This window comes from Strongylocentrotus purpuratus, unplaced genomic scaffold (assembly GCF_000002235.5).
Source record: "Strongylocentrotus purpuratus isolate Spur 01 unplaced genomic scaffold, Spur_5.0 spur5_scaffold_18, whole genome shotgun sequence".
In the NCBI taxonomy this organism is placed as follows: Eukaryota; Metazoa; Echinodermata; class Echinoidea; order Camarodonta; family Strongylocentrotidae; genus Strongylocentrotus; species Strongylocentrotus purpuratus.
This window is the reverse complement of record NW_022145603.1, coordinates 18,564,370-18,591,548: the sequence shown is the minus strand read 5'-3', so window position 1 is coordinate 18,591,548 and position 27,179 is coordinate 18,564,370. Positions and strand designations below refer to the sequence as shown.

The following is a 27,179-nucleotide window of genomic DNA, read 5'->3' as shown; positions in this document are numbered from 1 at the left end:
TTTTGTATTCTAACAATTGGAGTACAAAGAATAATAACAGGTGAATGAAATGCATAAACAACACAAACACCTGGGAAGGAAGCATTCATAAATTTTAATAGGCCTACATAATAGTTGATAAACGACTCCGCATGAAACTATACAACCAAAATGAAATTTGCGTTCTGGCAATTGGAGTAAAAACAATAATAACAGGTGAATGAAATGCTTCAACAACACAAACACCTGGGAAGGAAGCATCCATAAATTTGAATCATTTAGTTAATAAACGACTCAGCATGCGGACCTTTGGTGGAGCAGTAAGCAGTGGATTCTTAACACGTACCCATTTAACAGAATGTCGGAACGTAATTAAATTTGGCGCGGTTGGAAAATGCATCTTTCTACCCTGCGACTTTTATGGTACGATCCAGTAAATTAACACAGTAAAATGGCTCTTATTTTAAAATTACTCATTTAATAAAACCCAAAACTTCAGTGATATCAGAAGAAAAAAAAGATATATCTTACTAATAATTAAAAAAAAGTTGATAACCATTGTGAAAGTGTCGCATTTTACGATAAAAGACACCGATTTAGCGAAGATGACGTCATTATAACCTGTTTATGTGCGCTTGCATCAGAGAATTCAAGGTCAAAAGGTCAATTCAGACGCTAATAAGTTATTGGTCAGGCCTCTTTCTTTCCTTTATTCCGACAAAATTATACAATCAATCAAAACAAGTTTAATACCAGAACAAAGCTTACGATTGGTATTTTCATTAACCGCTTGCCCCAAAGTCGCTTGAACACAGTTAAACGAATGAGAGCTTGCGAGAGCGGCCAAAGTGTGATTGAAACTCGCTTTTTGCTCTTCTCCAACGCAAAAAGAGACGACATTGTGCTGGATAAATATATTTTTTTCCGACAAAAGTACAGAAAATTTGCATATGGTCTTTTTTTTATTATACTTTATGAAATGTTACCCGAGTGATTTCCGGGCACCCCTATATATGGTGGAAAGAAACGCACATTTTAGAAAACTTCACTTTTTCATGGAAAAATGCTTATTTGTTCTATGCACGCAAGTCAGATTGAGCAGATGATACAACGTTTCCATATGCCACCCATCATGGCATGACGCAGTTAACAGACCAACTTTGAAAGTATGATGTATTGACTCTTTATAACCTTTCCTTTGTGGGTCCAAAACTACAAAATAATATCATGTCTCCTCAGTAAATACCTCCAATAAGATACAAACAAACACTAAGGTTTCAGTATAAGTATAGTCGCATAATTATGACAGTTTGTATCTCTATTTTCACTAGATGAAAAAAAGCATAATGGTGACACAACGATTACATTTGTTGGAATTTGAATAGTCATACCCTAGAGCAATATGTATGAGAAATAAGAGATTGTGAACAATGATAATAAACGTAATCAAACAAGTTGTAATCTATTAATGACAAGAAGAAGAATTATGAAATTGAATTGCAATGTCAGATTATTGAGTTAAGTCCATTTAGTCCCAGGTGCGTGTGCAAGTGTTTGCTTTTGAATCTCCAATACAAGATGCCACGTTCCTGTAAGACAAAGAAGATGTATATTGGTTATCGTGTTACGACAACCATGTCTCCACTCTATACTCATTGGTATTATTCACATCGTAGTGATTCATTAATAACATTATTTGAAATAACTATTTGTCTTTTTTTTTTGAAGAAGCATTCATCATTAGGTCTCCAAGTAGGCCTACTTAACATTTGTGATCGTTATTTTTTGGCGAAACATTTCAATTGTATATTACTCTTTTAATCGAGCGAACGAAGTGAGTGAATTAGGAAAGAAAATTCATGCTTTAACGATCGAAAAAAGGCATTACTTTCCTAAGTATAGTAACAGAAATAGGAATAGAAATAAATGGTCATTAAAACATATGTTTTGGCAGGGGGGGGGGGCAATTGCTTGCCCGGGCACTAAAATTCCTCGATATTATTTTATGCCACAGGCCTGTGGCGCGCGGGGCACTTGCTTCCATACCCAACCCTATGGCCATGCTAGTGGTTCCGACCATGCTTTTTGATTATTTTTTATTTATATAATATATTGTTTGAAAGAACTTGAATTTAAGGATACAAGTCATCATTGTATTCCTGACAGAGTCCAGCACACCAACATTACGTACGAATAGCAAAGGGTTCATAGCGATCATTATGGTTTACACGTGCATGGTTGTCACACGAGACAATTTTCAGGGCCTAGAATGTTAACTATTTTACATCTCTCACTTGTTAAATATAAACAAAGAGCAAAACATCATAAAAACTTACTTCATATTTCTTTATCAACTAATCATGGAAGAAGTCTTGCAAATTTGTGGGACTGATAACAAAACCGTACATGGCTTCAAAATTATAACTCCGTCAATAACACTCACATTAACAACTCACATCGCCATAATTTTACAAACACATCTTTTGTCTCATTGCAAATGCTAAGTAAGTGTTTTTTTTATTGATTCCTATCGCTCGTGAGTACTTGGAGTCATTATAAGAAAGGTGCTAATACTCACATTATTTAGTCAAGTACGCCGCCGCAGTCATAGCAATCATCATCTGTTGAATTATAATATTTGAAGACAAAGTCGAAATGTAATACAAAATGTCATTCCACAGTTTTGACTTTAAAAAAAGAAGCATAACTTACAGCAAATGCATACATTCTCTTTGGTAATTCAATCATTTTTAATCATGCCTTTCACCGACTAAATTTTACGGATGCTATTGGTTTACTTAATGATTTTGATGTCATGATATCTTTATACCAGTTGTGAAATCACGGGACAAAAGGAGATGTTAGATTAAAAATGGCCTGTTGTTAAGATGTGGGCCCCGTGACAAAATTGTGTGCAATCAATTGCAAAATGGTAATAGCCAATCAGGATCAACGTTGCATGCACATAAATTATTATTGACCAACAAGGCTGACTATCCAGACCATTTGCAATTAATCTCGAATCTTTGTGTCACGTAGTGGCGGATCCAGGGGTTGGCGGGAGGGGGGGGGGGGTGGGGGGGGGGGGGGGGGGGTGGGGAGGAGCCTGGCCAAATAAGTTTGGTAGTTTGGTAGTGACGTCGAACGAGCTACGTTCGTGCTGGCAGTGGTCCAGCGAGCTAAAATGAGACAACTGGAACCTTATGCCTCCCTCCCCGCCGGCTGGATCCGCGCTTGGTGCCACGAGGCCCTGACAGGAGAAGAAGTCCAAATAAGGGTTGTAAAAAGATTGCTAAATCCAATTGTAGAAAATAAGTGATTCACATTATTATATGCTCTCAATTCATAGCGGGCATGGGTCGATCATCACCCTATACAAAATTAAATAAAATAGAATTCACTCCGTAAGCATTACGATTATGGCTGAACGGGAACGCAGTATCAGAAGTGAGAGTATTAAAATTGCACTGTCAAAACCAGGGTGCAGAAACTCTTACACCAGTATGGTGTTGATTATAAAGGTGTGTTGTCTCAGTGGTGTTATGTTTAACACCGGTCAGATTTAAGCATGCAATAATAATTACTGGGTGTTAAGTAACATTGTGTAGTTTTATGCTCGGTGTTGAAAGTATCATCACGTGATTTCGTTTAAGGCTGTTGATTGGTTGAAGTTTTCACAAAGTGTACGCGCGCTTAATGATTACTTTACACGTGTTCACAGAAAAATACATTTATCATGATTTGTTAAGCAAATTATTACAATTTATTTATTTATTTATTCATTAGTCTTTTTTTAGTAGGGTGGCCCCATCACTAGTTAAATACTGATTTCCGTGGAGGCCCTACACATTAATTTTGTGATTTGTATTTTCCTTTGGTAATTATTGACCAATAGATTATTTGTCCGATCTCGTTACAATTACATCAACCTTTTTAGCAATAGATATATTGATTATATGATTACTGACCAAGAAACAACATGCATGTTTATTATATATTAACCCTAATAAGGCCGGGGGGCATCATAGCCCCCCCCCCCCCCTCCACGGTTTTTCTGATTGTTCGGGAACGCATATGGATGGCGCCCCGCCGCTCGCTGACTTTTTTTTTTCGAGTCTTGCGCAACTTTTAAAAGAATTTTTGTGAAAATCGGACCTATGGTTACAAGGTCACGTGACCTTTTGTCTTTACATGTCAGCCCGAAAATCACTCATTTTCGTGATTTTAGTACAAAACATATGGAAAAGTCATTTTTCCTAAAAACAGATCAAACATGGGTTATTGGGTCTTGTTTAAAGTTTAGGTGGTTGTTTTGGGAGTCAATATAGTTGAATTGTTGTTAGAAATGAAATAAAACAACAAAAACAATAAAATACATAAGATAAAAAAACACGAAATACATAAGAAATTATCAAAACAAGGTATAACATAAGGAATAAGCTGGCTCTTCCGAATTTTTTTGTCGTATTATTATTCAGAATGGTCTAATGAATATATGTAGTGAAAAAGAATGCTTAGATATGATTAATATATGATTTATAGGTAAAAATGTGATTTTTATGACCATATTTGCATAAATTACCATAAATATGCAAATGAGTGAATTTTTCAAAAAATTGAAATTATCATAGTATTCTATACACTTCACTTAACATGCGTGTAAATTTTCGCGAAGATCGGCCGCTTCACGGCCGAGATGGTAAGGGGGGGGGCATAATATTTGCCCCCCCCCCCTCCCCCAGCCGTACTAAGACCTCAAATAGCCCGGCCTTTTTAGGGTTAAATGTTTATCTTGAATTTACTTCAAATGATATATGTGGTGGAGTTAATGCAATGGAGATTAGAATATACCTATTGGTGAACAGTTGCCAACATCGATTATGAATTATCAGTGTACCACTGGTCTTCTACTCTGGTCTATAATGGTAGATAATAGGGAATATTTAGCTCTGTTTAGTCTCATTTGGCAACGCCCCCTATCGGCAGAGTCCAGCAGCCTAACATGTACGTTAGCCTAAGGACTTTTACCCCCAAAACCCGTTAAAAATTCAGTTTTTGTGTAAACGAAAAGCACATCCACCCCGACGTACGATATCACTAGCTCTTTCATCGGAACCCTCATGTCCAGGCGCGTACACAGGGGGGGGGGGGGGGGTTAACCCCCCCCCTTTTTTTTTAATTAACAAAAATAAAAATAATTTTAAAAAAAATAATGCCAATGCCTACGGAGCAAAATGTCAAATTTCCAAATTTCGAGACCCCCCCCCCCCCAATTAGATCAAAATAGGTCGCAAGCTTGCCATTGCCTATATAGTACAACAAGTCGAACTTTGGACTCAATTTTCCACGCGATTGTAAGGTTATAGATAAAGCACACGAAGGAAAACAAGCCGCATGACATAGATCAATTCTGATTTGTTCATTATGTCTATTTCAGCCATCCCCCCACCGTAATTTTTCCATTTAGTATAGGCAAGCATTTAGAGGTAAGCAAATACATGAATATTCATGAACGCCATGGACTATTCGATTATTTACAGAGGGGTGCAATTGTGCACCACATCAAACTCCCCTACTTTCAGTCAAGTATTTCATTGTATTATGTAGTTTGGTAGGTTTATTTTACTAACTGTTTAATTATCCGATATCAATGATTAGTTTAAAGATATGTAATAGGTTCTTGAATTTCATATTTAGCAAAGCAATCTCACATACAAAATCACTATCAAGTGTCGTCTGATCCCCCAATTGCCGTCTGTTATACGTTCAAGGCACATTAATCTGTGTACTGTGATGTACACAGTAGTTTACTCGTCATTGTAGATTTATGATTAGCCATCTGTCATGTATTAGTCTTTAATTGTTGACACACATACAATTACCACACACATGAACACTCTCACTTCCCCTCCCCAACACACCATTTCCGCACACCCGGTTAACACATCATACCCAATGGCATATACACCCTGCAACATAGTGGAACATTCTAGTTTGGTAGTGACGGCGAACGTTTGTGCTGGCAATTAATGGTCCAGCGAGCGAAAATGAGACAACCGGAGCAATATGTATGGAATGTGGGACCATTAGAAGACCATAGAAAAATATATAATGGACCAACAAGAATATAAACACCAAAAGTGGAATTGAATTTGTTATGATTCCAGATATTGGTGTTAATCTACACCAGTAGGAGTTGTCAAATATTAACACCAAGAGTGAACTTGAATTGTTTAATTCCGAACCCTGGTGTTAAATAACATCAGCTGGTGTTTCCCGATATAGATACCGGGAAAGTGTTAAAATTAACACCCATGGTGTTGAATTTTACAACCTTGTTTTTGCAATGTGTAAAGCGAAAAAAAAAATGTTCAGAAATGTCTTTCCTTAATTATTACCTCCGAAAGAAATAGAAACAATAAATAAAAGCATTACGTTGCACATTAAAACAAATCATTCTTTTACCCAGTCTTATGATTTATAATGAATTGTGAATTCCAAATTTCATTGCTTACCAGAACCATCTTCATTCACCATGCCATCGTCACTTGTGAGAGCCTCCATGGCCGTGCCTAACGCGCTGTCCCCTTCATTCCCAGAGTTTATAGCCTCCACACTCGCCGCGCCTATGAGAGCGAAGAGAAGGAGCAGGGCGGTAATGGTCTTCGATGCCATGATGAGCTCAGCTTAAACGAAAGGGAAAATGGTTGTAATGAGCTCCAACTGTAAGCCTCACGAATAATTCTTCAAAGTTGTCATTATGCAGGCTTTGATCATTTTATATGTTTAGAACGTGTCATGTCTTGATAGTGAAACATCACGAAAACCTGACGTAAATGACATTATTCTGTTAAAGATATTTCAATATGTGCTCAAAAGTGCAGTCAAACGTGTCAACGTGCAAATGTTAAGTATGCTGGGACACAGGGTTAATATGAATAAGGAACTGAAAAGGGTTTTTGACAAAGTCAATTGATATGTTTTAGCGATCGTTTGAGCAGAGCCACTCCACGCCTTTAATTTATTCATAACCAAAATGAGGGTCTATACGTCATCCCCGGGAGAAAAGTGAATTCAACATTATGTTTCCTCTCATTAATGTTCATATCCACCCACCTTCTATAGTATTTGACTTTTGACTTGATAACTGATTATGGGTAGGCGGTGGGATATTTGGTTTAATGCTAAAATTTAAGAGGTAAAAATTATGTCAGAGATAAAAAAAAAAAAAAAACTGTCAAATTTAAGTGGGGTCCTAAGAATTTATTCAGATAATTCATGGGTATTACACGGTTGCTAATATACATGATTGTGGTCACATATTAAGACTTTAAAACAAAAAACTACAAGAACCAAAATACCATCACCAACGACAAAAAAATGTTAGAAAACTAAAACAATAAATGAAGTAATAGGGAAGAACCTGCGTAACATGTCTTGTAATTAATTGAAGCTACATTCACTAGCTTTTGAATTCTTTCCCTTTGCTCAAGCGAGGTCTTTATATCCATAATTTCAAAAGATATTTACATTAATTAGTCAATGATTGATTGAAAAATGATATTGGCTGAATATCTAAGTATATTTAACAATTATTTCAGCTTAGTATTATTTTCTTTGCTAACACATTCATTCCTTTAAAGCTTATCTGCCATAGTTTACAGGAGGGATTAGAGCGCCCTGCAAGGTCACTGGACAGGTGGTTATCTCATCAACTCAGCTCTCAGTTAACATAAGAAAAAGAGGATCATGGGGGACCAATGGTCACCGATAAGGCATTTTTTTTGTTGTAAGAGGGCGCAAGTAGCAATAAGTAGTGCAGTTGGCCTTTAACAAAATCTTAGCAACGACTTGACAGGAAAAAAGCATGCGGGTATAAAATAACATAACCATTGATAATCTTTTTAACGTAACATTTCTGAATTGCATATTGCACACAATCTAAAATTATTCAGGAGAGTATATTTCTTGTTTCCTATGTTCTTACCTATACAACTTATATCATTTGGTTTATTTGTAGTTCTATTGGAATAGCTGGAATATCAAATTACATATTATTTTCCAAAACATAATCACATCCTTGCAATATAACATTAAGTGAAACGTTGAATCAACTTGTCAACAGGTGTTGCATCAATTATATTTTCACAATTTGTCATTTATATAATTTTTCTTCTAAATCCTGTAAATCATCTTGAAATAAAACTGTTTAATTTTATTATTTCGAATTTGCTTTAAGTTTTTTTTCAATGAAAATACATACTTTCAAACAAAGTCATTATTCCTTAAACTAGAAAGGAATTCTAAAAATAAATGACAATTGGCTCTTTTAATTTTTTCCGTTTTAGCAAACGATAGTAATCTTTCACTTTCATAACAAAAACATATACTTTATGCCCTGTTTCTATTTCTATAAGATTCAATATATCATATTCATCTTCAAAATCATTGACATCACTTAATCTATCTAAGCAAAATTGCGGAAATGCTTTCTTTAATTTAGTATATTTAACATCAAATAAGAGCTATTGTGCGTTCACCTTTTTATTAATCAATCTAGGGTCATTTCGCATGCAATATGAAATCAAATTATACATTTTCAATAAACCGACGTCTTGCCATTCTCGATAAAACAATGGATTTTGTTAAAGGTAATGTTACTATTTTTCCTAATAATATCACTTGGAACTTACTTCAAACAGTACAAGTACAAAAAAGATCTACATAAAATTCTGGCAAATAATGATAAAAGCACAATAAATTCATAACTAAAAATATTTTTCCAACTAGAGCCATCATTCCTTAGTTACATCTTCATGCAGGAACTCAATTCTAAATATTCATTTTTTGGTGTTGTTTTACATTTGTATTGTGAAAAAACGAGTTACACTTATTACATACATTTTGAAAAAAGATTTCCCAAATTGTATGCCAGTAAAATAAAAAGAGTTTCAGATTTGTCCAAGTCTTTCGGTTACCACAAAATCACCAAACTGATTATTTCTTGTATCAAATTCTTGCTTGCAGATAAGCTCCGAGAGAATCTATAAATATTTTTCAAGCGAAATTTTAAAAGTGGGTTGAATGGGAACATAATGAGGTGGATAGGAACGAAAAGATCCGGCTTATTCCGATCAACATGATCAGTATACCATGTGTAGTCTTCTAGGTAATAAAATACCCAGATGGAAACACCGTATTGTATTTTTATATCGCAATGTAATGTATCTAGTCGTAAACAAATAGCTTACCTTATGGTTAAGATGTGCGACTGATATTAGTTCTCGATCGGAGGAGATGAGAGATCCGACTTGGATGCTGATATTTTGCTTGCTTGGGTGAAGGCTTCGATCTAGCTAGCAGAATGATTTAACAAGAAATGAACGCTCAGCTATAAAAGGCATCACACTAATTTTTTTCAGATTGAATTGTATTAATTCCTACCTGCATATCAACCGAATTAATCACTAGATATTCATGTAAATCAAAATTCCACAGCTCATTTTTTTGTAAAGATACAGTCGAAGGACAATAATATGTTATGTTTGTCAATGCCAACTTTTTCCTAAAGTTATGAATTGTTTATCCACACTAAAGTTATTATTTGTTTATCAATACTTGCTACAAGCATTCAGTAATCAAATCAAATCAAATGTTTGCTGAGTAAATGGACTTTTAACCAAGTGTGCTCCCCTATCGACTTTAGTGAAGAGCCTCTAAAGCGTTGGGAGCCCCAAAAGTTTGATGGCAAAATTTGACTCCAATTGTATCCGATGTGAAAGAGGGTCTAATTTAAGACATATTTCTGCAAGGGTTTTCAAAACAAATGCGTTTAAAGTCGAATATTGATGAAAGAATACAAAATTTAGATTTTCTGCGTACAACAGAAAACCCAAATTATTGTTCTGCTTCTATTGAAGATAACTTAATATCAGGGTGGACTTCCTCTCCCTGTATTCAATAATGAGCAGAAAAGTATCATCTATTCCTTTTTCCATTAGACCATTTTGTTTCAACATGTCTCAGCAACAATTTGTTTATATTCTCTCAGCAAAATAAACCAACATTTCAAATATATACAGGGTTTTTTTGTTAACAAAACTTTGAAAAGCTACGCAAAACGTTGTTTGAATATAAAGCCAAAATCTGACCGAACGTTGCCTGCCCCAGATATCGATCTACACAATCATGGATTGCATGTACTATTCCAATCATGTTTTCACTCCGATGGATTGATTATACTCCTTAGCATATAAAACAAGCTGCAATGAAAACACCGTTTGGAATAGTAGAATTGTAAACAGGTTACGTTGGGTTCTTGTGCATGACAATCAAACCTTTCTGATTATCATAATAATTAAAACACCATATGGAATAGAGTTGTAAGCAGGTAACCTTGGGTTTCTTGATTAGTGCACGGCAATCAAACCTTTCTGATTATCATAATAATTAAAACACCATATGGAATAGAATCGTAAATAGGTAACCTTAGTTTCTTGATTATGTGCATAACGATAAAAACTTCGTGATTATAATGATACTAAAAACACCTTTGTTTTACAAGTTTTTTAGGTACTCTTAAAAAAAAAGATTTGAGATAAATGAGGTAAAAGTAATTATAGTATAATTGTACAGGTAAATGCACAGAGAAATTCAAGTCCATTGAATTGAAAGAGTGAATAAGCAAGCTTTGTAAGAAAGGTTATGAGAGTATTATGGAAAGCATATTATCTAGGTACTCTGAAATGCAAAGACTCACCGGAGTCATACATTTTGCACAATAGAAATTTTAGTCATTTTGTGAAAAAAATGTTGGACACCAGTGGTGGATCCAGGGGGGGGGGGGGGGGGGGGCCTGAGCGAATTATCGACCGGCGCGAAATTTAAATTTCCAGGAGCAAAATAAAAAATAAATTAGTGCTCACTACCCCCCCCCCCCCCCCCCCCCCTCTCCCCTCCCACTATGCGAATTATCGGCCGGCTGTTTCGCCGCTAAATACTTTCTCACGAATTGGGCCCCCTCCCTTGCCGCCGGCTGGATCTGCCCCTGTTGGACACTGCATCACATTGACATTACCAATTCAGCCAGTTTGAAGGACCCAAACGTACACACAATGGAAGAGCCTTGAACAGCATTGTTAATTTTTTTCCCATTCCACAGGGAACCTTTATTACATAATATCGTTTACATAATTAGTATTGATAATGGTTCACTCAAAGATGTTGAGTTCATTGCTAATCTGTGCACAGCAGATAAATACATATGCACATGTACCGCGTCAGTTTACAAGACTAGTCAATGTGGAAACAAAGTAGCAAATTTCATTTATACCAAGATTTATGTTCAAAAACACTTTTCAATATAATATATTTTGATATGGTACACTTTGGAGACAAAACATGAATTAACATGTTTGTACACAGAGATTGGGCCATGATGGTAACTACGTTACAATCCATCGACTGAATTGCCAATTTGAGATGTGCATATTAAAATTTAATGATCTCATATCTCAAATATTCCAATGGTCTGACTCATTTCACCTTTCTCTTACTTTTCGGCTCTCATACAAAGCAAATTATTACAAGGGTTGGATTGCTGTTTAAAGCCACACTGTCCTACTTGTAGTCGTAGCTGCTTGCTCCCTCTATATGCAATCAATGCCTAATCGGTGACCATTGGTCCCTATGATCCTCTTTTTCTTATGTTAATTGAGAGCTGAGTTGATGAGATAACCACCTTTCCAGTGACCTTGCAGGGCGGTCTAATCCCTTCTATAAACTAGTACTAATGAGCTTTAAAGGGATCCGGTAACTTTGTCTCAAATCCTTAACAAAAATCGTTGATTAAAGGTAAAGACCAGTTATGGTCATGCGATTGCATTGTGAAAGAAACGTTGTGGAATCGATCAGAAAAGGTTGATCATCTAGCATCTAGCATCTGCAAGGTTCTGGAATCATCAAAATGATAAGAAATTTGGCCCATTCTTCGTAAAGTTACAAGCACTATACACAGAAAGATGTATATGGGACTACCCTATATCTCTCACAGACCATGAGAGAAACAAATTTACCAAATATATGAATTAGTAGGCGGTTTCCCGGCAAATTTTTTATCATCATGTATTAGTCAAAACATATTCTTTCACATGATTGGTAATGAGAGCTTCCCTTTCATTTTTTGAAATTGGGGCGTTTCCAATGCTGGTCTTTACCTTTAAGCTCATGCTGCAACATAAATATAAACCTGTAGTGAGCAATTTTTTTGAGGGGCCCTCGAAAATTTGAAAATTTGCACCCCCCCCCCACCCCCTTGTGCGCCAGGGGGGGGGGCCATTTCCCCAAAAAAGTAAAATTAACATGTTTTTACACGTTTTTTTTCTCTCCAGAGGGAGGGGGGCGTAGGGCCATGCATCTCAGATTTAACATTGTTAAATGATGCCGTTAAGGATAAGGTTCGACCAGTGATACAATTGCTTTTATAAACGCGCTTACGCAGGGGGGGGGGGGGTTAACCCCCTCAATTATTATTATTTTTTTTTTTTTTTAATGTGATGAAGGAGGCACACACAAAAAAGCGTTGGGAGCCCCAATACTTCGATTGCAAAATTTGACTCCAATTCTATCATAATGTGAAAAAGGATCTAATTTAAGACATACTTCTGCAAGGGTTTTCAAAACAAATGCGTTTAAAGTCGAATATTGATGAAAGAAATTATGCTGCATTATTGTAGAGCGCTTAGAGACTTCTGATAAAGTAAGTGTTAGGCGCTATATAAGCAAATATAATAATTATTATTATTCCAATCATGTTTTCACTCCGATGGATTGATTATACTCCTTAGCATATAAAACAAGCTGCAATGAAAACACCGTTTGGAATAGTAGAATAGTAAACAGGTTACGTTGGGTTCTTGTGCATAACAATCAAACCTTTCTGATTATCATAATAATTAAAACACCATATATGGAATAGAGTTGTAAGCAGGTAACCTTAGGTTCTTGATTAGTGCACGGCAATCAAACCTTTCTGATTATCATAATAATTAAAACACCATATGGAATAGAATCGTAAATAGGTAACCTTAGTTTCTTGATTATGTGCATAACGATAAAAACTTCGTGATTATAATGATACTAAAAACACCTTTGTTTTACAAGTTTTTTAGGTGCTCTTCAAAAAAAAAAGATTTGAGATAAATGAGGTAAAAGTAATTATAGTATAATTGTACAGGTAAATGCACAGAGAAATTCAAGTCCATTGAATTGAAAGAGTGAATAAGCAGGCTTTGTAAGAAAGGTTATGAGAGTATTATGGAAAGCATATTATCTAGGTACTCTGAAATGCAAAGACTCTCCGGAGTCATACATTTTGCACAATAGAAATTTTAGTCATTTTGTGAAAAAAATGTTGGACACCAGTGGTGGATCCAGGGGGGGGGGGGGGGGGGGGGGGGGGGGGGGGGGGGGGGGCCTGAGCGAATTATCGACCGGCGCGAATTTAAATTTTCGGGAGCAAAATAAAAAAATAAATTAGTGCTCACTACCCCCCCCCCCCCCCCCCCCCTCCCACTATGCGAATTATCGGCCGGCTGTTTCGCCGCTAAATACTTTCTCACGAATTGGGCCCCCTCCCTTGCCGCCGGCTGGATCCGCCCCTGTTCGGTACTACATTTTCAATATTTCTTTACAGAAAGACATTAGAAGTTCATTGAATATATTATACAGCCATGAACCCATAAACGTACAAACACAAACTACTATTCGGAAATTGTTCCTCTTTGCTAACCTTATTGCAACCGCATAGCATTACTTGCATGGTTTCAAAACATTAATCCACAATCATTACAATCGGTTCTCTTTTTGTTTTGGTTGCACGTAGGCCTACAGATTAATTTGATTTTACAGCAACCAACAGCAACGTAGGAATGAAATCAATCTTGAACGTTGCAACAAAATGCTAACATTTGAATTAGAAAAGTCATATTTCTATCAAATGTAATTTGGTCTTATATGCTGAGCACACCACGACCTATATAATCCCTAACAAAGCACTGTAACGCATCCTATCATCTGTACTGTCAGAAGATTAGGAATTTATTTTGGTTCAATATGATTAAATAAATATTTCAAATATGGTTGCTTATTTTGCCTTCTAAATTATACATACATACATACACTCATATAATTATATAGATATTTATATGTCTACATATAAATGAATCCAACTCAAAACATAAAATAAACGGCTGTACATAGTAGTAGAAGAATGGTTTATTAGAACAACTGCAAAATGGTAGCCCGAGAGCTAAATTACATTGCAAGTTTTACAAGCTCAGTTTTAAAAAGCATTTCAACAAAACTTAGATATAGACAAGTACAATAATACACAGTAAAAATAGATCACAACTTATTTCATATTCCAAACTTGCTAAAACAAAATGAAGATGCAAATAGTAGATTCGTCATTATTATTATTTTTGTAATTATTTTTAAGTTAGGAATATTCATATTTAAAATAGAAATTGAGGCTGATTAATTGATTGTATGACAAGTAAATACTGATGATTTGTTTGATTTCAAACCATAATAAAATGCAAATTATATATATATATTCAATTTCAATTTCAATATTATTTATGTTTCCAACAAATCATTTACAAAAATTAAGGAATACATATTGGAAACAGGTCCACTAAAGCAATGCATGTACGATAATTTTCTTGTGGACCCCTCAAATAATAGTTAGATATAATGAGTAATTAAATTAGCAAATTCGTAACTACATATAGGAACTAGAAATAGGGAAAATGGGATGCCAACAGAGACGAAAATGGGACAAGACAGTATAATTTACATGAGAAAGATAGGAGAACACGGTCACAATACAAAAAGTAGACAATGCCCAAAAAGAAGTGAGAGATCGGGGGGTACAGACAATAATACAAACCCTATGGTGTGGCAAGATTTAGAAATCTTAGTTACGAGTATATACAATTTGATAGCAAATGAGTTTGATAGAAAATGGGAGTTTCATAGCTATTATATGAGCAAGCATATATTACTTCAAGGAGTTTATACCAGTTTATACGGACTTTGACTATATTATGTTACTAATCTAACGCCCCCGACCCCTCGGCAGCGGCGGTTCTACGTTTTTGGGAGTTTGTATTTGGTAAGGTCTGTTAATTTCAGTCGGAGAGCAACATCTCACCGCGGCCGAGGTGCAGGCACGTAGCCACGGAGGGGGGGGGGGGGGGGGGGGGGCACGGGGGCACGCGCCCCCCGCCCCCCCCCCCCCAAAAAAAATAAAAAATTCCAGGATCGGTTGAAATTTTAGACCCCTTTTTTTTAAATCTCGATCGATTACATGTATGTACCCCCCCCCCCAAAAAAAAAAACACATCAAACTCTGGCTACGTGCCTGTGGGGGGGGGGGGGTGTTAGTTAAACCCACGAGACCACTACATGAATTAATACAAATTTAAACAGTTTCAGTCCTTTTCTAATATAGTCAGCAACCAGCGACAAAAAAGTACATTTCAGGAACTTCCCAATCTTTCCGAGGACGAAGCTTTAATTAATAAAAGTTGGGGATCTCCAAAGGTCTGTGGTGACTGGATTCAAATGAGGGAAGAGGGAGAGGGGGTGGCAAATGCTTGGGGCCCAGGGATGCAAGTGCTATTAAAGGTATTACAAAGTTTTGGGAAGTTTTGAAAATTGAGTGGAGAGTGATTCTTTACAATTTTGATATGTTTGGATGCCCCTGTGGATGTATTATAAACACTAGAAAATTTAGCCCCTAAAACACTTCTGCTTTCGAGAAAAATGGAATATAAAAATTTACCGGTGCTCCCGGTAAATTTTGATAAATTTCAAATAGCGCCTATGGCCGTACAATGGTAGGTGCGACCATGAAAATCTCAGAAAATGTAGTTGTGATATATCATTTCCAAACGGGAATAGCTAATCGGTCGATTTTAGCCAAGAAACATTGTTTTATAGCTTAATTAATATCTTGACCTTGAGAGGGAGCTATACAACATAAAGAGTTTATTATTTACAATTTCATAAGTTTAGACTCAATTTCAACCGCGATAACAATCACTGAATATTGTAGGATCGCACATGCTTCCAATATGTTCATTTGAACCAAATTCATGACCCCATACCCAAACTTTGTATTACCTTTAAGGGAAGGGAGGATTGGGTCTTTTTATACTCAATTAGCAAACCGTCCAGCTTTCTAGCTCGCACCTCGAGTCCAACAAATTCCTTATTAATTTCCTTTGTTTTTCCATCCCATAATACTTTTTGGTCACTTGATCTCCACCACTGTCGACTTCTTAATGGACAGGGCAAAAACTTATTTCATTGGTCAAAACTTTCTAACCCAAAACTTTAACAAACTTTTTAACTGTTTTTACTTTCTGATTGGTCAAATGGAGGGGCAGTCCTTATACTATTCAGCGTGGGTATGCTGGATTCACTCGTTGGAATATTCTCGAGATACCAGTGACAGCTCAGGCTCTAGAGTATCAATTAACTACCAATACAACGACTCTGTTATCATTCACCATTTTAACAAACACATAACTAAATACTATCAAAAACAAATCTGTTGTCCAAGGTATTTTTATCGTTCTTAACCCCACTCGACCTATCGCTCTTCTCTTTTTCCCTTGTCCCTTCAACTACATAGTCTATCTCAAAGCCATTTATTTATCAATCAACTATCCCCTAGGACTCATAATCCTTCAAGTTCAAGCACGTCTCAGCATGTTCACACTCATCTTTAATCCCAGTGTATTCCACCATACTACACTAACAACGTCTGACTATTAGGGCTCGTATCTCGAGGTATATAAGAGTTCCTTAAAATTAGATATTGATGAACAAAACAGAATATAATAGGAGCATATCAATATTACTAAAAGTCATATTTCAACAAAACATAACATTACCAAGGTAGAACGTGGTTATTTTTCATTGTTCCTCTGAAACAACCTCGACAACTTCAGCATTATAGCCTACATTCTAGAAAATACAGCCTGCAATATAAGTCGAAATGTGACTCTCAATAATGTGTAGATACAACAGGGCAATGCCGGCATATCCAAAGTGGCGAAGAGCGGGAGATTTTAAAATTCCGAAATCGAATATTTTACCAGTAGCATTTAAAGCATATTTTTTCTTTAATTTGTGTAGTTGACCCGAGGCCCTCCCCCCCCCCCCTTGTCTCTTAAAACCTCGTTCAGATATTACATAGCAAACCACGGCGGTTTTTTATGATGAAGTAATGATGAAGTGTAATTATACGTTTCATATTACACACATACACACACTGCACACAAAATGGGAAAAGAAACGCCACGATTTTTTTTTTTTTTTTTTTTTTGCGGTGGTTTTTTCCGGGGGGGGGGGGGTACTCACATATTAAGAAATACGGGGGTGTGCCGCTCTAATGAGTCATATTTTCACCCAAAATCCCTAGACATGGGTTCCATTTTCAACAAAAAAATACCACCAAAAATGGGTCCGTGTTTTCAAAATTTCCCAAATTTCCAATTTGCAAACACCCGAAAATTGTTAGAAACATCCCATATTTCGAGAAAAAACCCAAATGACCCTCAAAAATTGGTAGGGGTTTCAAGGCTTCAGCGGTACCCCCCCCCCCCCCCCCGTCCAAACCAAATCTGAATACCCCCCCCCCCCCTTACAATTGTGACACTGGGGGTTACCATGTCATATCTGATATGACAATGTTGACAACGCTGAATCAAATAAACAGTAGACAACCGAACTCATTTTTGTTAAATATTGGTCATGGATCTACATTAATGATGACCAATTGATAGGGATCACGGGGTGTAAATTGACTGCTTTCCTTTATGTTGAATGATGGACTGCTTTGATCGTAATTAGTCATGACAGCGATGCCTTTGTGACTCCCTTCCCTCGTCCAGTAGAGGGCGCCACTGAAGTAGCTTATATCTCGGTATTTTCGGTATTTTCGCTCTTCATCGTCATTGATGTCAGGGTCATTCATGTAGTCTGTGAGCTCGTGAGCCATTGTGATATTTTGGTTTACGTCCTTGTAGAAAGTTCGTCCCGTACCATAGTCGCAGAAAAATATGCGTCGGGGATCTCCTGCCAAAAAAAACAAAAACAAAAACAAAAATATAGCAATTGACCATTCTTACAAGGAAATAAGAAAAAATATTAATCTCATGAATTTAATCTTTAACTAAATAAAATTTCATAACTAAACCCTGACAACAATCAAGATGGATTAAAAATCAAAGTCTGATAAGACAAGACAAGATTACGTACAACTTGAATATAATGCATGTGTTTGGTTTACGTGGCATATTATGCAATGAACATTTCACTTAATATTGAATTCATTTTTCATACAATTTAAAGTTTTTTTTTCCTTTTTGATAGCACATTGCTTACAACTGTACTGTTAAATCAACACTAAGAAAAACATGGAAACATGCATATTTCTAAATGTCTCATTATCTCATCTGTCTTACCGCGACTATTCAAACCGTTGATTTAACGCTTTTCAATGTAGATAATATGAGGTATCATTACATATAGCTGCCCCTTTTCCTTCGACAAATGCCCATTTTCCTTTGTAATAAGTGCCCCCTTTCCATTCTCACACGTTCCTCTCTTCATCAGGCGCGAAGCCACGGGGTGGGGGGGGGCACGATGAGGGGGGCACGTGCCCACCCCTAAAATTCCAAGATCGGTTGAACTTTTTTAGACTCCTTTTTTTTTGTTTTACCTCAAACATCAAACTCTGGCTACGTTTCTGCTCGTCATCTCAGGTGAGTGCCCCTTTTCAGGTGCGAGAAGTGCCCCATTTTCACCTCTGACAATTCCCTTTTTAACTTTGACATGTGCCCTTTTTCTTTTCTCATAAGTGTCCTTTTCCCTCTAGATATGTGCCCCCGTCAACATAATACTTGCTCCTATTTTAAATCAACTAGTAGCAACTTTTCCCTTAATTTCACCCAAAGCTCGCTCGCATTTTAAAATTAATATTATTATGTTTCTTATAAGAGATAATTTAAGCCTTTAATGATTAGGTTGTGCTCGCTCACAAATCACACCTAACTGCAAAAGTATGATGCTTAAAGCAGTATCTTGGACCAAGTAAAGAGAGAAACAAACATTAAAATCATCCCTAATAATTTAATCACAATGTCTAAAATGGTATATTTCGCTTTGAGATTTCCCTTTGTAGGCCCCCCTTTTTTTCCCCGAGAAAGTGCACTGTTGTGTTGGTGCCCCCCCCCCCCCCACTTTGAACGACGCTCCGCCGCACCTGCATGGACCCCGTATAACGCTCCGCTCACTCCGCTCGCTATGCTCTACTTGGACACTTAGATTTCAGTGTCCCCCAAAAAATATAAAACGGATTGACGCCCCTCCATGTGCCTTCCCTAAAAACACCTCTTGGTTTCTCCATTTATCATTTATCATTCTTTCATGAAAATAATGACATGTCATTTTACTAAACCCTTTTAAATACGAAATACGTACGGCTGAGATCAATGCTCAATCCGGTGATTGCGGATAGATCGGAGTTAGAGTATACAGTCTCTGTGCTTCTAGATCCGTTGAGAGGTTTGCGTAGGATCTTGTCGTTCATTGACCAATACAAGAATCTGAAAAATCAAGATTGTCCCGAAGATTCATATCAACATGAAGAAAATCAGAAATTTTCATGACGTTATCCATTCACCAACATATATGGGTACCCATTGATAGAAATGAAACATTTCCTGCATCATCGTTTGAGGTAACCTGGTGTGAACTCCCTAAAGTAAGAATGTCAAGTATTGCACTTGCGCCAAAAAATGGCCTCTAAAGTATCAGTATGAAAATCGAATATAAAGAGAATAAGCTTCGCAGTTCACTGTACTTGCTGGGTTTAGTATTGTTGTCATTATTATTATTTGTATGGTTATTATCATTATTATTATCTGTATTACTATTATCATCATCATTATTAATTATTTTTGTAATCATTATTATCATCATCATCATCACCATTATCATTATCATCGTGAATTTGGTAAATCACGTTAACAGTGAACGCAAAACAGCAGGAAACTTGCAATTAACTTGTATGAAGATGAGGGGTACTACTTAGTATAGGGTCTCGGTTGGTCAATTATAAACCCCGCCCCTCCAACCGAACCATCAATATGATCACGTGATTAATCTTACCCCTGTTCCTCATCCACCTCCAAAGATATGGGTCTATGGGATAATCCGGTTACAAAGTTTGTCTCATTCCCTGGTAACGCGCTACCTGGTCCAATATCCACAGTTGTTATACATCTTGAGCAGGTGATGTAAAGAATGCGTGATGATTCAGCCATTGCAATTACTGGAACTAAGATTTAAATGAAACCATGAATGCTAAACATCTTGAAATGCGGGGGGGGGCACCTAAAGATTGGTTTACTTCCAATACTCATTTTGTTTTGTTTTTATAGATTCGAAATAGACAGACAGAAGATAATAGCATGTAATAAGCAAACGAACAAAGATTGCATGATATATATTACATATCATAACACATTCAATGTTGTTTGATATCCCTCTCATAAAGAAAATAATAATTATGCTGTGCCACCAGCTCTATATCAGTGTCATATGGTGTCAGATTCCTGGATACTACTTATTCGTATATACTAAGATTCGTTATTATGATTCTGTACTTGTTTTAATCACTGGATAGCTAGGGAGCAAATTTATCCTTACATCTGAACATATTTCAAAGCCAGGCGCGGATCCAGGATTTGTTAGGGGGGGCCCAAATTTGAAATTATGCGAGCCAAATATTGGTACGTAATGGTGATCAACAGTGACGTAATGCGGGGGGGGGGGGTCGGTGCAGGGAGGGGCGATTTTCCCCCTCCCTCCTCCGCGAAACGCGGAAGCTTTGACGAATCATTAAATTATTAGAGAAAAAGACGATTCGTTGTACCGTTCTCGAAAATAATTCTCGTCTGAATTTAGTTTTCCCCCTCCCGCGCGAAGCGCGGAAAATGTTACGATTAATTAAATTATTAGAGAAAGAAGACGATTCGTTGTCGAGATCTCGACTCTTAATCCTCGTCTGAATTTAGGTTCCCCCCTCCCGTGCGAAGCGCGGAAGCTTTTAAATTTCCTTAAATCATTAGAGAAAGAAGACGATTCGTTGTACCGTTTTCGAAAATAATCCTCGTCTGAATTTAGATTCTCCCCCAGCTTTTACGTTTCATTAAATCATTAGAGAAACAAGACGACTCGTTGTACAGTTGTCGACTCTTAATCCTCGTCTGAATTCAGTTTTTCCCCTTCCGCGCGAAGCGTGGAAGCTTTTACGATTCATTAAATCATTAGAGAAAGAAGACGATTCGTTGTACCGTTCTCGACTCTTAATCCTTGTCTAAATTCAGTCTCCCCCTCCCCCTCCCGCGCGAAGCGCGGAAGCTTTTACGTTTCATTAAATCATTAAAGATTCGTATTACCGTTCTCGCCTCTGAATCCTCGTCTGAATACAGGTTCCCGCTTTCCGCGCAAAGCGCGGAAGCTTTGACGTTTCATAAGATTATGAGAGAAAGAAGACGATTCGTTGTACCGTTCTCGATTCTTAATCCTCGTCTGAATTCAGGTTCCCCCCCCCCCCTCTCGCGCGAAGCGCGAAAGCTTTTAACTTTCATTAAATCATTAGAGAAAGAAGACGATTGGCTGTACAGTTCTCGACTCCTAATCCTCGTCTGGATTCAGGTTCCCCCCCCCTCTCTCGCGAAGCGCGGAAGCTTTTACGTTTCATTAAATCATTAAAGATTCGTATTACCGCTCTCGCCTCTGAATCCTCGTCTGAATTCAGGTTCCCCCCTCCCGTGCGAAGCGCGGAAGTTTTAACGTTTCATAAGATTATGAGAAAAAGAAGACGAATCGTTGTACCGTTCTCGATTCTTAATCCTTGTCTGAATTCAGTCCCCCCCCCCCCTCCCCTCCTGCGCGAAGCTTTGACGTTTCATTAAATTATTAGAGAAAGAAGACGATGCGTTGTTTCGTTCTCTATACTCTTAATCCTTGTCTGAATCAGGGGCCCGTCTTAGGGCCCTGGTTGGGTCGAGGCGGCGGAGCCGGCCCCGGAAGCTCAGGGGTTTTAGGCGATTAATTAAGGTCAGATGAGCATTTTTTTGTATACTTTATTATTTTGTGACACTGGCAGGTCACTATTTGGCGTGGGGTCCAGGGGCGGAGCCCCCAAAAATCAGGGTTTTTAGGCATTCAATTACCGTCAGATCAGCATCCAAGGGCCCGCCGTAGGGCGCTAGGTGGAATCCAGGGGGCAGAGCCCCCGGAAGCTTAGGGGTTTTAGGCATTAATCACGGTCAGATGAGCATATTTTGATGCCTCATTATTTTTTAACACTGGCAGTTAACTATTCTTTCTTTCTTGCTCTCATTCTATTTTATTTCTCTTTAATATACTTTTTCAAAAAAGTAGGGGGGGGCTCGGGGCTCCCGATCCCCGCCGTACCTCGGGCCCTGACATGTAGGAATCTACTAAAAAGTGAGGAAAAATCTCGGAAATTATGTCATTTCAGCATTATTTGTAATCCACCGTTGTGGAATTAGAAATAAACCACGTTTGAATTTGATTTCCCCCAAGCCCCCCCCCCCCCCTCCCCTATCAGTACGCCAGTATCTCCTCTTTTCTCTCCCTTTCCTTCCTTCTCTCTTATTTTTTTGATTAGGGGGGGGGGGGGCAAGGCCCGCTCGCCCCCCCCCCTAGATCCGCGCCTGTTCAAAGCTTATCTTGGGAAATTTTCTACACCATACCAATGCCGTTTTCAGAAGTGACCAACTCCCTGTTTCCACCATCCTCATCAGCACGAAAAACTCTTTTGTAATATGCGTTACTCCAGTAGATCTTCTTCTCCACTGAGTCATAGGTAATATAACGGGGTTGTGCACTGGATGATATAGGAGTGAGGTCTAGGTCATCTTGTAGAGCCGCAACAAAAATGTTGAATTGATTTGTCACAAAGATCTTTGCAGTCGATTCTGAAATAAATGGTTGAAAGAAGGTAACTTTATTCCACAAATGTTTCCCTCATACAAATATAAAAGAGCTGAAACAGAACTATGACACTTATACTTAAAAGCAAAATTTAGTTCTGGTAATTTGATTACATATTGCGAAAGAACTGTTTGGAACACGTAATATTGTAATATTATACAGTTATTGACTGGCAGGGGGTGTAATATAACATTACTTGGACCGCTGAAGGGAGTTATATTTCCCAAGTGGTTATATTTTAAAGCATTTTTGGGGGGAAAAAAATGTGGAAAAAAAAAATTCTTGGGGAAAAAAAAATTCATGAAAAAAAAATATTGAAAAAATAAAAAGGCCCTCGATAATGGTGTAATGTATGTAGTTGATGACATACAGTCCTCAAGAGGGCGACATGCATTGATTAAAAATATATTCATTTCACCAGCCGGTAAAATATAACACTGAACAGTGACCGGCCAGGAAAATATAACAATTTGGATCCTCGCAATTGATATCACGTGACGAGCTCTGGACCAATCACATCTCGGTATCTGTCTAAGCTATCTAATATAAAAGAATAATTGAAAGTCTTGGTATTATCAAAACGAAAAGTCTTGACTCAATTTACAGACACTCATATCCATTGCATATACAGATAGGTTTAGATAAGGGACATTTGGGATAAAGTTTGGGCCAATCTTTTCAACTATTTCTCTTCATTTTTCGAGTATGAGGGCGTTCGAGAAGGAACCCTTTTTATGGGACATTTTGATTTTGATTTTTGTTTTCCTCCAAAATATTCCCTGAAACGATTGATAAAACTTACAAAATATTGTTCGTATTTACCAAAGCTCAACGTTCTTATTATTTTGTTAACAATTCATTTTCTGATAATGTATCAATTACAATATGTAGAGCCTGGGTGCAAAACTGAATAGATCCGTATCAATACATAATATGAAGGTTAATGAATAGGCAAATCAATAATTTAAAGAATATATTACGTTAAAGGAAACCTTACCTAAAGAAATAACTTTTCTTATTCTGAGAGATATATTATATTCTTGCCCATTAATCTACAAGATTCCCCACCAAAGTGTAGGAGAGAGGACATATTAAAGCAAGGATAATGTACAGTTTCTCAGCACGAAATGGGCATCGCCTTTTTCTTGATAACGTGACGTACTATGTGAAGTCGTTTATCAAGTAAATATATTTAAATTTATGGATTCTTCCTTCCCAGGTGTGTGAGGGGATAAAGCATTTTATTCACCTGCTATTATCGTTTGTAATACTATTGCCAGAACGCAAATTACATAAATAAGTTGGTTTTCTTCTGGCGTGAAGGTACTCATAAATTAAATAGATTTTTCAACTGCTATATTTTAGTATTTTTAAATGAACTAATTACAATTGTTGCCCTCCAAAGTAAGATTGACAAAGTACAAGACATATAAGTCATAATGGGTGAATGGAATGCCAAGGTCGGCAAAGACCTGGGGGCCCCACCATTGCAAAATATGGTTATGGAGACATGCATAGCCGAGGTGAACGCCTTCTGTATTTCTGCAAAGATAATGACCTTATAGTATTGCTACGGTCACGAAGGTTCGTACAAACGATAATTTCGTACGAATCTCCCTGTTTTTAAATAGACTTCCCGAATTTCCATTGTCTGAAAATCGTTCGTACGGCGTTCGTAGCCGTTCGTAATGGCATTTGTGACCGAGGCTTAACCAACAATCTCTTCAAGCACAAACCCTCTCGAAAGTGGACCTTGATATCACCTGACCACATGACGAAGAACATGATTGATATGATTTTGATTAAAGATAGGTGGAGGTCAGCTGTATAGAACACTAGATCGTTCCAAAGCGTAGACATCATATCAGGGGAGGGGGGGGGGGCGTTTCTCAAAACTTGTCATCAGTGACAAAATTAATGACAGATTTTGTTATAAGCTACTGATTAGTTATCAGCAGATTTGTAACTGATTTTTGTAATTTGTCATTGAAACGGGTCCCAGATCCTAGCCGCGTGCTGACAAAGATCGAAGTCGGATTCAAAGTCGAGAAGAAATTATGAAGAAATTATTAACAGGGTTGGCATATTTCCCGCTTCGGAGGCTTATTTTCCGGACGCCGGGAAATAAGCGGTATTTGCCGGTTTTTACCGCTTTTTACCGGGAAATACCGGGAAATATATATTTCCACTCACTTGTTCATAGGGATTGTCCAATTTTGAACAAAATAACAATGGTGGTGAGTATGGTTGCTCTGGTGTGTACTATTTGTGTGTGTGGGTGTCTGTATGTGTGTTTGTTCGTGTGTTTGTCTATGTCTGTTATTATGAAATGCTGGAAAAAATACAGGAAAAAAAAATACAGCAAAAAAGATCTCAAAAGAAAAGCTTGTTAGTGGCGCCTCAGGTTGCACTGTATGAGAGCTCTCCATGTTTTCATTGATTTCTTCATTATTTTTGATCCTGTCGCCATTTCTTCTATACCAGTCTGTTTACTTAGTAGTAGAGGACCTACAAGATCAGTTTGAAGTTCTTATATCTTCCGATTCAGTTGATATGACTGAACATAATTTTGGATAACTGAATCAATTTTTGCCTAGTACTGTATACATGGCAGTGGTACAGCACATTGACTTCACAGTGAGCTATTGTGTTTCATCCAGTTGATCGAGCACACATGGACATGAATGGACACATGATGACCAGTATAGTGAGGTTTACGATTGTTATTTTGCTCTGGTTCTCCATCACAACGATGCCTGATCTATCCTACTCTAGAGAGGAGCTTTTGTCAATTGGAGCTTCTTGTAAGCATAATCCAGTAACATTAGATGTATACCACACACTGCAGCAATATGGTATATGTAGTGTACAGCAGAGTAGACGTGGACGTCGATCCTTTCACAAGGACCAGCATCCTATTCCAGTCCTTACACGACCAAGGATACATCTGAAATTACTCCAGAGGGATCATGAGAGGAAACAAGATAAGAGAGATCTTGTAACTATTAGCAGCCATTCATTAACAAACAGATATTTAACTGAGTCACGTAATCAGCAACCACAGCAAAATCTCCCTTCCATCATGTTGCTTAATGCAAGGTCACTTTCTAACAAAGTCGATGACCTTCTAGCAACGGTTGATACACTGTGTAAGGATGTTCATCTGATTGCAGTGACGGAGACATGGTTTTCAGAAGAAAAACCTGCTTCTGCATGTACTCTTCAAGGATATGAACAGTTCCATCATGATCGAGAAAGCCGCACTGGTGGAGGCGTGGCACTTTATGTACGAGAGGACATGAATGCTACTCGAGTCTTTGATGACATTATCCCTCGACACCTTGAAGTTTTGTGGGTCAGGTTGAGATCATCTGTGAACCTACAACTGGACAATGATATTTTTGCTTGCGTTGTCTACTACCCGCCAAGAGCTCCTTACCAAGAGGAACTCTGTGCCCACATCATCAACATGGTTGATACGATTCGCATGACATATGGCAGTGCCTCGTTCCTAATAATAGGAGACTTCAATGACCTGAAGTTTCAACCTATTGAACTACACACGTTACTTCGCCAGATTGTCACTCAACCAACCAGAGGAACTGCAGTCCTGGATAAGATCTTTACCGACATGGGAGGTGACTATCACGACTCTGTGATTACTGCACCAATAGGGAAAAGCGACCACATGGTTATTTCTCTAAAACCAAAGAGTGGTCAGATCCCTCGACAGAGATCACAGTACTTCAGTCGACCTTTTCGAGACTCCTCTTTGCGATCTTTTGGGCAGTGGATAACGCAGGCGGACTGGTCTGAGCTAGACGAATTGACTGGTACCGACATGAAAGCTGCCCGGTTCCAACAAATTCTTACCGCTCAGTATAGATCACACTTTGAACAAATCTCCATCGTCCGTAGGCCAAAGGATAAAGAATGGATGAACAACTATATCAGACGACTGATTAGAACTCGTGATGCACACTTTCGCCGAGGGGATGTTCGTGCCTACAATCAAGCTCGTAATCTTGTGCAACGAGAGATTTTCCGCTCCAAGAAGGATTTCTATGCCCGGAAGATTCAACAGTTGAAACAGA

The 27,179-nt window shown here is 37.6% G+C and overlaps 1 protein-coding gene and 1 long non-coding RNA gene across 3 annotated transcripts; both read right to left on the bottom strand.

Moving 5' to 3' along the window:
- Positions 1-1,002: 1,002 nt before the first annotated feature.
- On the bottom strand, positions 1,003-9,354 carry LOC115925327. Of its 2 annotated transcripts, XR_004064626.1 has the most exons (4): positions 9,231-9,354; positions 6,495-6,665; positions 2,558-2,600; positions 1,003-1,568 (listed from the first exon to the last, which is right to left on the bottom strand). It is a non-coding gene; the product is annotated as an uncharacterized LOC115925327 (long non-coding RNA). The 2 variants fall into 2 exon arrangements; XR_004064625.1 differs by lacking the exon at positions 9,231-9,354 and having other exon boundaries at positions 6,495-6,991.
- Positions 9,355-17,715: 8,361 nt separating this feature from the next.
- Positions 17,716-19,652, bottom strand: LOC105441074. The gene is made up of 2 exons (XM_030989002.1): positions 19,537-19,652; positions 17,716-18,129 (listed from the first exon to the last, which is right to left on the bottom strand). The coding sequence occupies exons 1-2, from the start codon at positions 19,643-19,645 to the stop codon at positions 17,804-17,806; spliced, it is 435 nt and encodes a 144-aa protein (XP_030844862.1). The 5' UTR covers positions 19,646-19,652; the 3' UTR covers positions 17,716-17,803.
- Positions 19,653-27,179: the final 7,527 nt, after the last annotated feature.

Bases quoted from the DNA above. Each gene is read 5' to 3' on its own strand.
- LOC105441074 (XM_030989002.1), bottom strand. From the start codon at position 19,645: ATGAACGACAAGATCCTACGCAAACCTCTCAACGGATCTAGAAGCACA. The intron at 18,130-19,536 runs GTACGTATTTCG...TTTTTTTGGCAG, and splicing joins ATTGAGCATTGATCTCAGCC to GAGATCCCCGACGCATATTT.